The sequence below is a fragment of the Melanerpes formicivorus genome, unplaced genomic scaffold (assembly GCF_026170545.1).
Source record: "Melanerpes formicivorus ecotype bairdi unplaced genomic scaffold, bMelFor1.0.p_v2 SCAF_5, whole genome shotgun sequence".
Classification (NCBI taxonomy): Eukaryota; Metazoa; Chordata; class Aves; order Piciformes; family Picidae; genus Melanerpes; species Melanerpes formicivorus.
The window spans coordinates 13,081,832-13,099,865 of record NW_027142357.1 but is presented as its reverse complement, the minus strand read 5'-3'; the positions used below and the strand labels follow the sequence as shown (position 1 = coordinate 13,099,865).

General features: G+C 40.9%; 1 protein-coding gene and 1 non-coding gene across 15 annotated transcripts in view; both read right to left on the bottom strand.

Annotated features, from left to right (window-relative positions):
• Positions 1–17,054, bottom strand: part of PCNT (pericentrin) — an 87,141-nt gene extending 70,087 nt beyond the window's left edge. For 9 of the 14 annotated variants that reach the window (XM_068138225.1, XM_068138226.1, XM_068138232.1 and 6 more), the window contains exons 1-9: positions 16,891–17,054; positions 11,140–11,511; positions 9,625–9,675; positions 8,136–8,315; positions 6,635–6,778; positions 4,902–5,066; positions 1,291–3,741; positions 1,101–1,193; positions 734–910 (exon numbers count right to left, since the gene is read on the bottom strand). In XM_068138225.1, coding sequence (XP_067994326.1) covers positions 734–910; positions 1,101–1,193; positions 1,291–3,741; positions 4,902–5,066; positions 6,635–6,778; positions 8,136–8,315; positions 9,625–9,675; positions 11,140–11,511; positions 16,891–16,944 — 3,687 coding nt within the window. In that variant the 5' untranslated portion in view covers positions 16,945–17,054. Of the gene's footprint in view, positions 1–733; positions 911–1,100; positions 1,194–1,290; positions 3,742–4,901; positions 5,067–6,634; positions 6,779–8,135; positions 8,316–9,624; positions 9,676–11,139; positions 11,512–13,693; positions 13,736–16,890 lie in introns of those variants that run through there. The other 5 variants (XM_068138238.1, XM_068138239.1, XM_068138235.1 and 2 more) reach the window with 4 other exon arrangements.
• TRNAS-GCU (transfer RNA serine (anticodon GCU)) lies at positions 13,390–13,471 on the bottom strand. Its single transcript has one exon. It is a non-coding gene; the product is annotated as a tRNA-Ser (tRNA).
• Positions 17,055–18,034: the final 980 nt, after the last annotated feature.

Genomic DNA, 18,034 nt, shown 5'->3' with positions numbered 1-18,034 from the left:
ACACCATAAAACCTATCCAACAGTTCTAAATGGCAAATTAAGAAAGGTCAAACTTTTCAATTCTTAAACAAGCTAAACAGCATAACAACATCTTGTAATTAGACCTTCACCGAATCACACAGAGTGTTAGGGTTTGGAAGGGACCTAGCAAGATTATCTAGTCCAGCTCCCCTGCAGAGCAGGATCACCTAGAGTAGGTCACACAGGAACACATCCAGGCAGGTTTTGTATGTCTCCAGAGAAGGAGACCTTACACTAGATGTATTCTTTCCATTTCTGTTTTGCCCTTAGTACATAATCCCAACTTCTTCTTCTAAATATTTACTGGGTTTTTGAATGCTTCCACTAAGTTTAGCATCAAAGCATTCCTAATTATGTAAGTGAAATAAAAAAGTGGGAAGGGCTTGGCATTTTTTATAAATTTGCTAGTTAAGCTTCTCAAGCTATGAGAAATGACACCGTTGTTGTGTTTGTCTGTTTGGGTTTCTTTTTTAAAACCCATCAATTTAAGCATCCAGTTCTCTTCAGAATTAACATTAAAATATAATTGCATTGAGGATCTGAGAGAATTCCTATGGAAATTATCTACTACCACCCACCAAGAGAAGATTCCTAATTCTTCAACTGCAGCACTACATATAAGAGCAAATATAGTAAGCACAAAAATCAAGGAGCCTTCTCTTTGCAACAGCCAGGTAACCAACACAGTAGTTACTGTGTTTCTTTATTTTACTTGTGATTGGAGCTGAACTTGCTCTATCTCTGCTCTGTGTGTGGCTGCCATTTGCTGCTGAACTTCATCCAACAAGTGCTGCTGTTCTTTATTTAGTTCAGCACGGAGCTTCTCCATTTCCTCTTCATGTTTAGTAACCAGTTCAGAGATTTCACGATCATGTTCTCGTTCATGCACCTGCAGAAAATACTCAGGTGAAGAAATTTCTTACAAATACAGTTAGGTAGCCCCTAAAAAACTAGTGAGCCGTAATTCTTCCCTCCTCCTGACCCCAAATCTCAGACACCATGGAAAAAAACCCAAACATATTAGAGATGTAAAAATCTATTATCTTGCTTAAATGACAATTGAAATTTAGGTTATTTACCTTTTTTATTAAAGCAATCTGTTCCTTTCTTTCCTCTTCAAACTTCTGCTGTTTTTCCACTTTATCTTTTATTTCAGCATTTAATTCTGCTATCTGAAAACAGGCATACAAACATTCACAATGACTAAGCATTCTGAAATCTCTTGCCATTATCAGGGTTTCCTACCTCTTTCTTTTGTGTCAAACTCACTTTAGTTAGTTCGGCAAGGTGTTGAGTCTCCATTTTATCAATTTCCTCTCTGTAATGTTTCACCATCTTGGACTGTGCCTCCTCAGCAGCTTGTGCAGACTCCTGCAAGCGAGTCTCAAGCTCCAAGTGAGCCTTCTTCAATTGGGTGATTTCTTCAGTCAGCTGGCTGTATTCAGTATTTTTTGCCTTTATTTCAGCATTAAGTTTAAGAATTTCTAAGTTGCTGCAGTTTAACCTGTCCTCATATTCCAGTCTTTCATGCTCCCGTATTTGTTTGAGGTTTTCCACTTCAGTATTAAGGTCATGTATGTTTTTCTCAAGATCATCTATGATGCTAGCATTCTCTGCAAGTGCTCTTTCTGCTTTTATTAGATCTTCCTCCACATCAGATAATTTTTCTCCTAAGGCTGTTTTTTCCTTCAACAAGAGTGATAAATTTTGTTCTCTTGTATTGATTTCAGCTTTGAGCAACTCCAGTTCTTTTAGCAATGCCTCTTCAGATATGGTTTTCTGACCAAGCAGTTCTGCTGTCATCTTGGTTTTAGCCTTCTGAGCATCAAGCTGGCTTTGCAGATGATCCCTTTGACTTTGCAAAGCAGCTAACTGACGTCCAAAGAGAGACTGTACTTCACTTGTTACAGAATCAGAAACTGTTTTCTGCTCCTGAACATCTTTCACTAATTGCTCCTGAGTTCGCAGCTGCACCATCAACATTTCTCTTTCCTCCTGGAGGTCTTTTACCATTTCTTCCCAGGTAGAGGATTTTGACACTTGTGTTAAAGACTCTACAGCACAGTAAGGTTGGCCTCCACCCTGCTGTTTTTCTAAAGACATTATTTGGTTTTCAAGTTCCTTCTCCTTCTCTGTTTTTTGAAGAAGTTCTTTTTCACAACAGAGCCGTGCTTCACGCTCCTGATCCAGTTCCACTTGCATACAGCAGAGCTCAGCCATTACTTTTTCCCATTTTCCTACTGCTTCTTGAGTCTCCTGACAGGATTTTTTCAAAGCTGATTCCTTCTCATGGAGCTGCTCTGTTAGTTTCACACACCTCTCTACCAAACGAGCTATCTCATCATCCTTTACATCATCACAGTCACTTACTTTGTTTTGCTGCAGGGAGTCATTAGACAAAAATGAAATCAAGTCCTCTGCTCCTACCTCAGCCTCTTCAAAAGTCTCTCGAGCCAAACCGCCAGGACATGTTTCCTCATCAAGGCCAAAGTTCACTGAAGAAGGCATAAAACCTGTGCTAGGTTCTAGAAGCACACTGCTATCTAACCCATACCCACTGCATCTACCTTCTTCAATGGCATCACCCTCAGAAGTGCTGGATGCACATGAATCTTCTGGTCCTCCTGTGGAGATGAGGTATTTAGCCAGTATACCTTCATCAACACCAAAAAGCCCTGATTGTGACACGTGTTCTTCATCCAATTCATTTCCTTCACTACTTTCATTATTCTCTGCAATCTTTGAACTCTTAATTTCTTCTAATTGATCTCTTGAGGAGTCCACTCCCAAGTCACACTGGAATTGTAGTTCTTCATGAACCAGCTCACCTTCACCTTTCAAGTAGTGCGGTTTATTCCACATTTCCTCAAGCTCTGCTCTCTGCAGCTGTGACATCTCTGGTAACACCTGGTTTCCCTTCAATTTCACTAGCTTCTTATTGAAGACAGTGTCTTCATCAGACTTTTGCATTACATCTATACTTTCTTGAGCCTCACAAAGTCGTTTTTCATTTAATTCCAGAATGAAAGAATTCAGTCTCTTAATCTCTTCATTCAAGGACTGTTTTTCTTGTTTATAATGCTGGACTTCTTTGATCTGCTCTTCTGCATTGGAAAGCTGAGACTTAAGGCTATTAATAAAATCCTTGTATTTAGTCTCCATTTCAAATTTTTCTCTCTGGAAGTCTTCCTGTTGGTTTTCAAGTTTCCTTCTCAAACTGTCCTTTTTCATTTCAGACTCGTGAAGACTATTATTTAAGTCAATTATTATGCTATTCAAATTCTGAACGTGCTCTTCAGAATTTAAAGCACAGAGTTCTTTTTTAAACTGTTCAAGTTCATTCTGATATTTTAAAAGAATGTCTTTTTCATATGCCTGCTTAGCTTCTGCAATCTCTCTGCTGTAGCACTTCTCCAGCTCAGCCCTCAAGTTCTCCAACTGCCTGCAAATATCCCTGTCATGGCCAGCTTTCAGTTCCTCGATACGCTGCTGTTCATTCACTTTGGACAGAGCTATTTCATGTTTTAATTCTGTTATTTCTGACTCCCGGAGTGAAAGAGTATGTTGTAGTGTAGACAAGCTAAATCTTTCTGATGTCAGCAGATCTTGAAGACTTTTAATCTGTTTTTCTTTTTCTCCTATGCTTTCACGTAACTGTTGAATTGTATCTTTCATATCCTCTTCCATTTGGGCAAGCACATTTTCTGTATCTTTGGCATTCTTCAAAATAAAATATTAAATATAGAACACATCATGTTTAATTTCCTTAAGCCTCATGTTTTTAATGCATCTTCACAAAAAATACTTAATATGCAGGGTGTATCATTGGCCTAGACATCATGACTTTTAAGCACATTTTTGAGAGTGGACAATACTAGGGAAAGACCCTTCAAATGTGGTAACAAACATCAAATTGTCCAAGCATTAACAAATAGCATGCCACTGACTCCAGAGAGAAAGAAAACAGCAGCAGTGTCAACCTTCAGGTATCTTAAATAGAATAACATATCAGAGCTACAGATACCTGTTCATCTCACATTCATTTGCATAGAGAAAACATCTCCCACAGGCCAACAGAACAGCCACATCAAATTTTGAGTTACTTGACTTATTTAAAAGTTTAAGGCTTCTACCCCATGGCATTGCTGGTTACATGTTTAGGAAAATCAGGCCTGTTGAGCTGATCCTTTAATGTATGTAAGTAAATGACAATCCTCAGAAACTCATTTCTGAAGAAAAAGGGTTTTCATGACAGTGCCACTACAGCAGGTCATCACCAAATCTGAATTACACAACAGAATTATTTTTTCAGGGTTTTTTTTTTTGTTTTTGTTTTTTAACTGAGTTTATTCCCAGTATTTGTTTCTGGAACTGCTACATCAAAATATTTCATCACAAGCTTTTTCACTTTGTTTTGTATCTGAAAGTAACATGATTATAGACACAGATGCAGTTAACTTTTGTTCTCATCTAGTTTGAAGTTCACACACAACTGTACAGTTACATGCCTACACAGCACATCCAGCAACCCTCACCCCACCGCAAGTCTCTGTCACTTATGTTCCAACGTGCCTCAGTTCAAACACACACCAAGTGGACTTGTTTCTGATGGAAATTTCTTAATGTTATACAACAGTTGAGTAACAGAGTTAAAGACTAACTCACTCTTTTGCAACAGGAACCAGTGCCTTCAGAATAAATAAATTAATTCCATCTTTAAGTGTAGTTTTAGTTCTGAAGCAGCAATGTTACTACATGCATAAATTAAGTGCTCATTACAGGTTCTTTCTCCAAGTACCACCACCTTGGTTTGCACAACCACAACAAGAACTACCTACCCAGATATCACCATTATAAAGACACTTCAAAGAGTTTTTTACCTTTTGAGAAGACTCAAGTTGTCCTTCCAGGTCATGTACTTTCTGACGCAGCACCTCCAATTGTGCATTTTGCTCCCTGAGACAGTTCTGAAACAAGGACATATGCTGCTGGGCTTCTAACACTTCATTTTTTGCAGGGGTTTTACTTCTCAGAATCTCATTAACCTGAACAGATAAAGGTTCTCACAGTCAACAGAAAGTTTATATCAGAGTAACTCATTCAAAAGAAGTCTCACTGCATACATAAAATATACTCTATTTCCTACAGATTTAACCTATGCCTTTAATTCTCAGTCAGTAAGAATCTCCCTGAAAAGCCAGACACTGTAAAGACACAAATGTTAGATAATTCATCTCTATGAAGCCTCCAAAATGAATTATGATTTCCAATGGACTTGACATACTGGTAAGAGGATAATGACCAAACCCAGTCTTCTATGTGAAGGATTTATGCCCCAATACTAAAGGGTTTTCCTCCCTCTCCACCTTCCTCCAAAAGAAAAGGAAACATTTACCCCTACAGATTTAAATATAATGTGTTTTATTAATTTTTAAAAGCTTTTTCTAAAGACTTTGCTAAAACCAAGAAGATAATATTTAACATAGTATCAGTACTTGCATCTCTTATCAAATCTGACATGCTCCCAACAAACAACTTGCATCGTATTACTAGCTTTATTTAGATTGGCTCCATGGAGTAATTCTCACTATGACCACATATTTTGTCAATACCAGTCAGAACTGTACATGGAAAGCAATATTGTAGGTTATTTTTATAAACTTCATTAATCAAAGGATTCGATTTTCCAGGGCAGGATCAATTCTTTACAAGTAATTCCAAGACTTGAGTAAGTGTCAGAGCTGTTGGGGGGTTTTTTGTTTGTTTTGGGGGGATGGTTGTGGAGGGTTTTCTGTGGGCTTTTTGTTTTGTTGTTTGGTTTTTAAATTTTTTTTGGGGGGTGTGTGTTTTGTTTGTTGGTTTGAGAATGGTTTGTTTTGTGGTTTCTTTGTTTTTAAAAATCTCTTTTTCATCCAGACATTTAAGAGACAATCTCTTCCAGCAAAATTCTTGCAAACCTGAGATTAAGTAAACATAGCTACTACTGTTTGGCATATACTACAAGGCACCTGAGACAATAAACGCACAGATTTCAGAAAGAATAGCTCCTATTCTTTTTTTGGTGATACTCAAAAGTATATAGATGAAAGGCTGTAGTACATTTCATTATCCAGGGATTAGATCCATGAAAAACTTGTTGCATTTACACAGATTCCTGTGTGTCATAGGGGCTACATCAATTGTCCTCAGGTTATTTTAAATCCTCTTTGAGCCAAGTCAAATTACTTCAATACAGCAATTTTCTGTGCAACAACTAAGCATGACTTTTCCATGCATATACTAAGAGCTTTCTTTGGCAAAGGCAATAAAAACTGATCCCATATCATTACAGTGATTGCTGTGCATAGATTCCAAACCACTAATGAGATTGGGCAAAATTCCCTAACAAAGGCTAAACTGATGGATAAAGACCTCAAAAACTTCACACAAAGTGGAAAATATAAGGACACTTCCAGGGCTCCTCCTTAGCAACTGGAGAAAAATCTGCCTTGCCCTGAAATCATTTTCACTGCCGCATTGCAAAGTGAACAATGAAAATTATGTGATAAGCTCAGTAGGTTGTTACATTCATATTCCAAACCTGTTCTTATTCTCTCTGTAAGGAAGCACAAACCTGATGTAACTGAAGTTGTAAATCATGGATCTGACCAGCTACATGTGAAGCCTCCTCCTGTAAGTCATCCCGATCCTTCTTTGCCTGTTGAAGGCAGTTTGTTAGTTTCCCAATTACTTCATTTTGCTCTTGAACTGTAGTTTCCTACATGGATCACAAGAAGTCCACTTGTAAAATTAAAATACCCCTAACATACTGGGAAACCAGTAAGTTTCCTTAAACCAAAGCTGTTAAGAGTCTACAGGTACACTTAAGATTTAACAAATTTGCACCAAATGACCAGGGATGTTTGTGTTCAAACACGACTGCAGGGGTGATGAAGGAAGCACCTTACACTGATTCCAAAGAGATGACAAAGCTAATCAAAAGTGACTTTTTAAACAAATGATAGGATAACAGTCATGAAATACGACTGTTACTTATGTAAAAGTAATCAAGTTTTCTACAGGACACAATATTTAGCATCCCTAAATTGTTTCCTTCTTTTCAGCCGTATGACAGAAAGTTAATGAGATGAGATATATTAATCCTACTTTAAGTTAATCACATTAATCTTTTCAACTTATTTCTCACCAACAGGAAATGTCTTTGTTTCCCCAGTCCTAGAAGGAGAAAAACAACATGTAAAGGGGGAAGTAAACTGTTCTTTTCTTCAGAAGCACCTGGTAATTTACCTTCACACAGAAATGCTAAAGAAAGGGAAGTCAGAATATCATCTTCTTTTTTTTATTTTTGGGTAAGGGACAAGTATATAAATAAAGTTTAATAAAGTTTAACTTCTCCTACTTAATTATTTGCCCATACCAAAATGTCCACCCCTAAACCCAAAAGCCACAAGTACAAATATTCAAAAAGCGTGAATAACTGTGGGGGGCAGGAAGGAAGGTCATTAGGAGATGGTGGTGGTGGTAGCAGTGTCTGACACCCTGTGTAAACATTTGAAAAGGTGCTTAGCTGCATCCATAAAGTGGTTTTAAGGCATATCCACAGAAATATTGACATCTCAGTATGTAATTCCTTGGGGGGCAGACATTTCTCACCAAGATCTTCATATACAACATATATAAAGTCAGTATTTATGAATATGCAAGACCCTTTTTACGTCCCTTTTTAAGTCCCTACCTCAACGTGTGATTAACTATATTCAGCTTAGTGGTTCTTAGAGGTTCTCTTTATAAAGGGCCACTTCTCAATACAGTAAGAAAATCTATCAATACAAACCTACCAGGAAGTGTCCAACTATTTCTCAGCAGAAGGGTTTAACTCTACATTTCATAAAAACTCTCTAGACATAGTAACATTTCAAACGTAATTTTATTCTCATTAGATTCAAGCAATATGAAGTCCTGGACAGCAGTGAATGGAAAATTTAAGTACTGCTTTTTGCAGCCTGCCTTAAGAAGGTGCTGTACTTTCCAATAAAAACAATGCTTTCGAGTTTTACCTCCTAAATACTTTTAGAAGTAATATCATTCCCATTATCTAATTCTATGAAACATACCTGAAGCTGCATAGAGTCTCTGTGTTGGGAAAGCTGTTCCTGTAGCTCATCTATCTGAGGAGTGAGTCTTTCCACTGCTTCCTGCTTCTCCAGAAGTCTGTTCTCCAACTCAGCTATTCTGTCCTGACACATCTTAGCATCAAGCTCAGTATATTCTGCAGCAGAATTTATCGTAACTTTCTTCATAAAAGAAACAAAAATGTGTTTAGTCACCAAAACAATACACTATTTATAGCTTGAAATTGATTCTGAATATAAATTCAGCTTCAAGATTAAATTCTGGGCAAATTCTACTTTAAAAGTAATTCAATGAGGTGCTGGAACGTGTCCAGAGAAGGGCCACGAGGATGATCAGGGGGTTGGAGCACCTCTCCTATGAGGACAGACTGAAGGAGTTGGGGCTGTTCAGTCTGCAGAAGAGAAGGCTCCCAGGTGACCTAATTGTGACCTTCCAGTATCTGAAGGGGGCCTACAGGAAGGCTGGGGAAGGACTGCTCAGGATCTCAGGTAGTGATAGGACTAGGGGGAATGGAATGAAGCTGGAGGTGGGGAGATTCAGGCTGGAGGTGAGGAGGAGGTTCTTCACCATGAGAGTGGTGAAACCCTGGAATGGGTTGTCCAGGGAGGTGGTTGAGGCCCCATCCCTGGGGGTGTTTAAGAGCAGGCTGGATGAGGCTCTGGCCAGCCTGATCTAGTGTGGGGTGTCCCTGCTCATGGCAGGGGGGTTGGAACTAGAAGATCCTTGTGGTCCCTTCCAACCCTGACTGATACTATGATACTTAGTATTTAAGGAAAACAGTATACATTGTCTTGAAGTCTTGAATTCTTTTTTTTCTTTTTCTTTTTTTTTTTGGTGGTTTTTTTTTTTGGTTTTTTGTTTTTTTTTAATAGACAATGTATTTTCACTTGAACTTGGGGAGGGGGAGGGTACGCAACAAAATTGAGGCTTTTTACAACCATCATTGCTGACTGGAGAACAGTACATTCATAGGAAAAATTATAATATAACATTCTTGTCTTAAAATTAAATTCAAGTGTAAGCAGCTATTGTAAATAAACATTCAACATAACTCTGAGTTTCTATGGACTTCAACTGCAAAACAAAGAGAGAAGCTGCTCCAATCAATCCTGTGGCCTCTCAGGCACAATATTTTTAGAATTCTCACGGAGGAGACAGTACCTTGTATTTTAATTTTTTTGTTTGTTTTAATGTATGAAGTCATTAAAGAATAAACCTACTTTTCAATTTAAAACACTGTTCACATGTCTCTGAACAATGTCTATGATTTCACTTAAACCAGTTCTCCTAGCACCCATTTCTGCAGGCAGTACATGTGCCTGTTTTAAAAACTGCAGAAGTGGGATTGCATCACGTCTATCGCAGTTGATTACAATGCTCAACAGCTCATCACTTTAGCAACCAATTATTGTCCTCTTCTTTCACACATATATCATACTTTTTACTAGAGACACATTCTTTCAGACTTACTTCAGCCACAAGATCCTTCAGTACATGCCAGTTGGACAAGTCAGCACTCCCCTAGTAAGTAAACAAATAAACACTAAATCATGGCCATTTCAGAGATGGGTAAGGAAAAGCTGAATTATTTTGCAAACACACTAAGCATATGAGCCAGAAAGGTCCATGCTGCAAGACAACACACCAATGAGACAGAAAGGCTGACTTTAATACTAAACTCAGCTGATCATCCAAGGTCAAACGAATTAAATAAACGAAGAAAACATTTTTTAATTTCTACTCAAAAATTTAGGGCTAAGCCTCACCAATGAGATTTATTTTTTTATCTTCTGCTTTTGTGGTTTACAAATATAGTTGATCACTCTTTATTAGTGAAGTAACTGACAGGACAGGAGATTTTTTTTTAAACAAACATACTATGAAATCATTCAGACAACTAAGAATCCAATACATATACTTATTTACCTCTCACTAAAGAGAAAAGTGACTATTTAATGAAGGCAGTACATAGCTCTCCCTGTATTTTGAATCTGCATGAAATAGTTTGAAATGACTACTACCTCCCTAGGGGTGCCCTCTCCACATAACCTACAAAGCAATTCCATCTGCTTTACAAACCAGCTATTTTGACAGAAGCTGTCCAGAAGCAGTAAGTGATTTTTGGTTTTTAAGTTCATATGAATATAATGACACTGCTGTGGTTGAGTGACAAAACCCTGTATGTTTTTTCCTTAATGCAGACAGCTTGTCATGGTTTGCTTACTTTTATTACATGACAGAAAGTATTTACATGACTGTCTAACCCATAGCTGATATAAAAATCAAAATCTTGCCTGTGAGCTGAAGCAAGAAAGCAACTGCTTAATTCAGGCAGATCAGTACATCTATTAGCACATATCTAGTAACCTCAAGCTATGTTTCTACATGTATTGACATAACTACATTTAGAGGATTACCAGTACAAACATACTGAAATACATCAGGCCCAAGCAGAGTCACAATTTAAACAAGGTTGTTAGACCATGTAACATCTATGCTGGTTTTACAATGGCCACTACAATTATGCTGGAACAAATTGTTTTTGAAAGCACATTTGAACCAGCAAAGTGAGACAAAACCAAACAAAGCCATGCATTATAAGATCCCAGCAGTTTTGCTCAATATGCTATGCCTCTCAGTCTGGATGTGCCTTTTCATGGAGCTACAGCAACACAAGCAGAAGTCTGCCCAAACTAGTTAATGGCAGAGAAACTGTGAAAGACCTTAATTTAGCAGGCTAACAGCAGACAGCTCCTTGGCAGTGTCAGATGTCCAGTCCACATAATGGAAATAATTTTTCAGCTATTTACATCACTTTGTAAGAGAGTTTACTATTGCAAGTGAAAATGCAACAATTTACTTACTTCTCATGGTTGGCTACTTAACGGTGCCAGACAGCTAATACACAATTTAGTAAAACAATCACCTGGAATACTTGTATCTCCAGATAGAGTGCAGTGAAATCCAAGAAACAGTAAGATTTACCTCTGTTGATGTCTCCAGCAGGTTGGAGGCTTGAGCCCCGCTCTCCAGCAGGTTGGAGGCTTGAGCCCCGCTGTCCAGCAGGTTGGAGGCTTCAGCCCCGCTCTCCAGCAGGTTGGAGGCTTCAGCCCCGCTCTCCAGCAGGTTGGAGGCTTCAGCCCCGCTCTCCAGCAGGTTGGAGGCTTCAGCCCCGCTCTCCAGCAGGTTGGAGGCTTCAGCCCCGCTCTCCATGCCCTTACCAACATCTTGGGCCGCTAGTGGGTACTCTTCCTTCGGAACGTCATGCGTGTGGACAGACGAGCCCTTCCTCTTCGGCGTCTTTTTCTGCGGCTGCGTGACGTTGGTTTTTGTTTTTCGCTGTCTGTAGTAAGCAAGCTGTGCAGAAAAGATTGGAAGAGGTAGAGGGAGAGGTAAGTGAGAAAAAAGTAGCAGGACCACAAGATTAACACAGTCATGGGTGATGAAGATCCTATTATAACAAAATATATACATCTGCAGAAAAACTGTTTTATCCTCCTATTTTCTACACATTCAGAACATACTGCATAACTGTACAATTAAGCAAGAAATTTCATATCAGTACTAAAGACTCATTTCAATACAAGAATCTCATTTTACTCAGTGAAACTTTGTGTGTCAATGACAATCCAGAATTACAGCAAGTCAGATTGACAAAGGAGCAAGTTGTTAATACACTAGGAAAAAATATAATTGGCCAGTCTTTCAGCAAGACCAGCAAAGACAGTAACTCCCTGTAAATGTATCTAAACAGATCTTTTCCAGCATAAGCTTTAAGACTAAAATTATCGGAAGTGAATCCTCATGCTCCTTCCCTGTCACCCTCTTAAGATAAAACAGCAAACTTTCTAGCCAGAAAGCAGCCTACAGTACATAAATAGAAAATCAATTAAGCCAGGTCATTCTCATTTCTTCTGTTAAAAAATCAGATGCTCTACTTTATCAGACTATCACAGCCCTACAAAGCACCAGGGACTTGTAAAGAATGTCACTGGCAGAATTGATTACCCAACTTTCCTTAACACCTTAAACAGCTTAAAAAGGATTATAATATTTTCATTTCTAATATTGTGTTTAGGCAGTGATTCCAAATAAAATCTCCCTCACAACATAAATCCAGACATCATTCTCATGAGGAAAAAGTCTTCTCCAAGGTTACAACCATCAGTTATTAAGTGCACTGTTAATACATCCTTGTGATGAAATACAGTCAAATGATGACAGGCTGTAAACATAATTGCCAAGTTCTACTGCAATACATATAAAAATCCACTGCTTGCCAGCTTGGTTTTTCCGTAAGACAGTCACCCTGCAGAAAAACCTTGCCCATTTCTTTTAACTCAACTTGTGAAAAGGATTTGGTTCCGTCTTCTCTCCTTAACATCCATGCCATTTCAGCAACTTTTACCTGATAGCTTAGCTTCTCAACAGATAGATGGTTACACACCCGCTACACTCAGCAGCCTGTTTTAAAAACTTATTTGTAGAAGGACATCAGTTTCTTACCAGCAGTTGTTTATGTACAAACAACTTATTTTGACAATTATGTTCTGTGGTTTCCCTAGTTATTAATACTGAATGCAAGTTAAACAAAGATTGTCAGGTACTGTGTTGCCCTTTATGACAAGCAAAATTAAAAGATCAATAAATAAAACTGTAGTGAGACAAATATTCCCTGAAAGCAGGTGGGTATTAACTCCAGCACTTACTGACAGCAATGTATGTCAAAAATAGCTATTGTACTAATTAACCTGACAACATAGGCAAAAGGGACAGGAGGAATCCTGCAGAAAAATGGAGAGCAGAGGAAGCTGCTGAAGCAGGGAAAAAAGGAAAAGAGGAGCAAAACAAGCAGAAAAAGATGAAAAAAGGAAAGGGAGAGAGAGTGGCCAGCACTGAGAGCAGTTAATCATTTCATGAAGGGAGAGAAAGTATTTGACATTAAACTTCCAAAATTTGCCAGGACTGAACATCTAAATGATCAAGAATTTCAATAAACCCTGCTCAAAGAAAGCAAAACTTATTTCACCCCATTTATATGCATTAAACACATGAAATCACAATACATATGCAGAAATATCCAACTACACCAAAACACTATGGAACTACTAAGATTTTTTCAGTCTACGAATGTGCCTAGAATCAAACTCACTCTATAGACTTAAAAAGCCACCAGACAGGGAAGAGGTCCATTGAGGGAAATGAAATAGAGCTTCCCGGATTCACAGGGTGACCCAACAAGCATGGGATTCAAACCCACGTGTGCAGAGCACAATGGATTAGCAGTCCATCACCTTCACCACTCGACCACCTCGTCCCTTGTTTCCAAAGCATTTAATCAGCTACATAAATTTGTCTTTTTAAGAACATCAGAGATCCAATAACAATGTGTGTTAATGCAGAGAGAGCAAGTAACACTGACTCTCCCCCATCCCAGTGAGATCCCACCATGCCCTTTTTGAAGGGTCTAACACTCAGTTTACATTCCAGTAGCACATGCAAAGGCAAAAGCTTCATTTTCAGCTGAAACTTAGCATACCACATGAACAACAACAGCACTGTCCATCATAGCGTCCAAAGCAGAGCATCTGGTCTTTCTGCAAGTACCAATATACTGCAATTTCATTTCACCAGGAGTCAGTTAAAAGCAGCAACTGCAAGGCACCTCTGAATTTGCACAGTGAGCACCATACAAGCACCCCAGAACTAAAGCAAGACCGCCAAGTTTTGTGCTGCATGGTGTAGGGTAACTGCCCAGCTTGCTGGGTGACATGAACACAGACTAATTTAGTGCATTTCACAAGAAAGGTTAAGATGCTTGCAACAAAGAGAGGCTTATGCTACCTCTGGAGGTGGAGATCTGTTTCTCAATCACTATTTTGGCTATCAGTATTGCACTTACTAATATGCAAATCTGCACTACTTGGCATAGTCAGCACTTAGCTGCCAAATCATCATAATTTCCGATTAATACAACAGTTGGAACTACTATTATACTTGGCGATAGCGTAAATACATTTCAAGAACAGAGTTTTAATTCCTGTATGTAAAAGAATAATGCAAGTACCGGTTTAAAGAAGGGAAAATCCACATTATAAGACTAAAATAAAAAAAAAACCAAAAAAAACAACCAACCCAACACAGCAGTTCACAACTCCAGATACAAGCAGTATCAAACTCCAATCAGCATGACTGCAGAGGTTGCCACAAGCCTGGTTGCTACAACAGAAACCTGTAACACACAACTAGCCTAACGTTCCTGTCCCCTGCCATTGTGAGCACTCTCACAGTGATGTGGGGAGACAATTTAGGAAGCTGATCTGAATAAATACTGAACAATTCTGCAGTGCTGTAGGCCTGCACAACAGCAAGGAAATACTGTACTTGCTCACAGTCACTTCTCCCTTTCAAAACTGTGTTTCTACTAATGAGGAGGCCAGTACAAAGGAGACATAAAAGAAAGAACAAAAAGGAGAGACATTTCCCTCCTGCCTTATCATATAAGAGCTTTCAAAACCAGGAGCTATCCACAGGAAGTTTCTGAAGCATGTTACAGTCCTGCAACTCATCTATTCAGCAGCATGGCCACATCCTACTGTGCACACGAAGGATTACACCAAGTAAGACCAAAGGTGCATTTACTCCAGTAATCAGCCCAATATGCATTCATTCCATAAGTTACCTCCACAACTTCAGGTGGAGGTAACAAAATGAGGGCAAGCACACAGCTAAACATGGTAGAAATTGGGTGTGAGCATACTAAGGAAGAGGCAGCTCATGTGTTTGCCCTTCAAACCCTAACGTACTATCTTAGTGTTTAAAAAGCCCCAGTGGATAGTGCTTCCATTCATTTGTCCAGGTGGTTTTTGAAAATGCCTGGTGTCCACAATCTGCTGGCCAAGTAATGGATCTCTTGGACATTTTAGTAAGCAGAGGAAACACTACATCTACTGTCTTTATAAGCTCCTTCCTCTCCTCGCAGGGTACCAGGTGTGTGACACCATGCAGCAGCAACATTGATGAGGCTGATACATATTTTTTTTAAATAGTATGGTGACAGATATTTAGCACATAGTTTAAAAAAATAATAATAAAGGCAATACTGGCTCTGCACATGACTTGAAACATAATGCAAGTCCCTACTTTTTTTAATGGCAAACAACAGCTGTACAACAGGTGGGAAGTAATAACTTATTCAAGGCAAGTTTAACATGTTTTTCTAGCTATAAACAGACGCTGCAGCTAACATAACTTTACAACCTGAAGAACTGCTGTTCTCAAAAAGATTCCTCCCTCAATATTAACCCAAAATTTAATCATTCTTCAACAGGGAATTGTGTTCACAGAGCACATAAAAAGGCTGTATGGGTAAGCACATGAGGAGCTGCTAAACAGGAGTCTAATGTGTGACAACCATGACAGCATCTGGGTGGGACAGGAATAGAGGAGCTGTACTGTCCTACCATCAAGCCACTTCAGGGCATCCTCAGACGTAACTCTCCTTCCCTCCCAGTAAATACCTTCTGCACAGCACTGGGAAGAGGGAGCTGAAACAGAAACACAAAAGTCTACTGGAAAGATACACAGCTCTAAGCCACCTCTGATCCCACTAGCTAGACTTCCAAACAGGTCCCCTGCAGAAGTAGCCATGCCCCTGCAACTGTGGAAGAAACACAAGGAGTGATATCAGGGGTGAAAATTCTGTAGCATACTGCAGAGAGATAAAACCTGTCCAAATCTTCTAACACCCTGTTCAGCCTCAGCTATTCCCTTCCAGCTACAGATCCCTATCCTAGTCTTGCTGGGATGGAGAAAACAGGGGAAAGATGTAACTCCAAACTGGCAAAGCTTATTCAGCAACAGACTCCCAGAAGGGAAATATGACAATAACAGCTGAAAAAACAGTAGATGTGCTTAATTAAAAGAAGTTAACTGACCAGCTTCTTGAACATCATTACCAAACCAAAGCAGAAGTTTTCATCAAAGAGGGTTAACACATATCAAGTGTTAATCACACTGTTTAAGACAGTAATTACTAAGATAATATTGCCTTTATACATTGGTCACATTATATGACCTCTCTGCACAGTTCCATCAAATTACAGCTAACTGGAAACAAACCAACCCAATCCAGTTCTCAATAACCCACCCGCAGATGCAAGGGAAAATGGACTAGTCACTGAATTAATAAAACATGCAACATCTGTTCTTAGGGATTCTCATCTGGAAACAGAATATTTCCACAACCAACTCTGTGGAATCCTAAGTAAAAAGAGAAGAACAGAAAAAAAGCCACAAACAAACACTACGTTAAGCTACTCTTTACTCATTGAAGGCAATGTTTATACACTTTTGTTCGAATTCGGCAAAGCTTCAAGGCACCCTGCATTCAGGAAGTATCGCTAGACACGCTTATTTATGACATCGCTACGCTGCCCAGGTAAGCCCCTGTCGCCTTCTGACACAGCTGAGATCTGGCACCCCTGCAGCCACTGGCACCCCTGCAGCCCTGCTTCGTGCGTGACGCGGATCTCACCACGCAACGAAGGAAAACTCGCTGGCGCCCCGCCGTGGGGCAGAAGTCCGGAGCAAGCAGCGGAGATGCCGCGGGAGGCTCCAGGAGGCAGGCTCCCCTCAAACCCCCGGCTCGGTGCCCGGCCGGGCAAACTCCAGGACGTCGGGGACCAGGCCGGGGCAGGCGCGGCCCCTCCCCAAGTCAGGACTCCCTCCTCTCACCTTGGCCCTTCCGGCCTCCACTTTCTGCCTCCGCGCTTCCTCCTCTGCCTCCATGCGGCAGGTAAACCGGGGGCCGAACGGCCGCAGGCAAACTCAACCCACACCCCTCCCAGTGTCACACCGAAGGGGACACAGAAGTTTCGCTCATGGCCGCCTCAGCGCCTTCTCCCCGCCCACCTCGGCGCCACCGCCAACCGCGAGGCAGCGGCGGCCAGCACAGGCCAATGAGGAAGCAGGGGCTGCCCCTCCCTCCCCAGAGAGGGAGGAAAGCCCTCCGGAATTGGCTGGGATCGCTGCACGGCAGAAGCCCGCCAGCCAATACGGACAGCATTCGTTAGCCTGGCCCCTCCTACTCCCGCTAACTGACTCCCGGGATAGACAGCGCTGGCGGGAGGTTGCTCTCTGTCCCGCCCCTCCTCAGCAGCCGCCAATGGGAGACGCAGCCATACACCGTCCGGGCTGCGCTGGGTGGCCAGTTTCAAACGGGCCGCCAGCCACGACACGGCTCAGGGTAGGAGACAGCCAATAGGCGCCGCCGCGGGAAAGCTGACCCGGACGTGGCCTAGGGATGCTGAGGGGCCGGCCTGAGCGGCAGCGGGTGGCTAACTCTTTCTGCCCCCTTGGGAGTCGCCTTTGGTGGCTCGGGTCGAGGCTGGCGCTTACCGCCAAGTGGGTTTGTCTATGGGAGCCGTTCTCTTCTATCTGTCTGCCTCTCCGTGACTGGTTCAGGCTCTGGCGTCCTGGTCCCGAGCCCAGTTGGAAGCAGAGGGGTTGAACATCTCTTCTATGAAGACCGAGAGAACTGGGACTGTTCAGTCCTGAGAAGAGAAGGCTGAGAGGGGATCTTATAAACGTCTATAAATAGGGTGGGTGTCAAGATGAAGGTGATAGTCTCCTTTAGGTGGTGTCCAGTGATGGGACAAGGAACAACGAGTACAAAGTAGGACACGGGAGGCTCCACCTCAGCGTGAGGAGACACTTTACATTGAGGATGATGGAGCACTGGAGCAGGCTGCTTGGAGAGATCGTGGAATCTCCTCTGGAGACTTTCAAAACCCACCTGGACGCGTCCTTGTGCAGCCTGCCCCAGGTGATTCTTCTTTGGTGGGAGGGTTGGACTCGCTGATCTCTGGAAGTCCCTCCC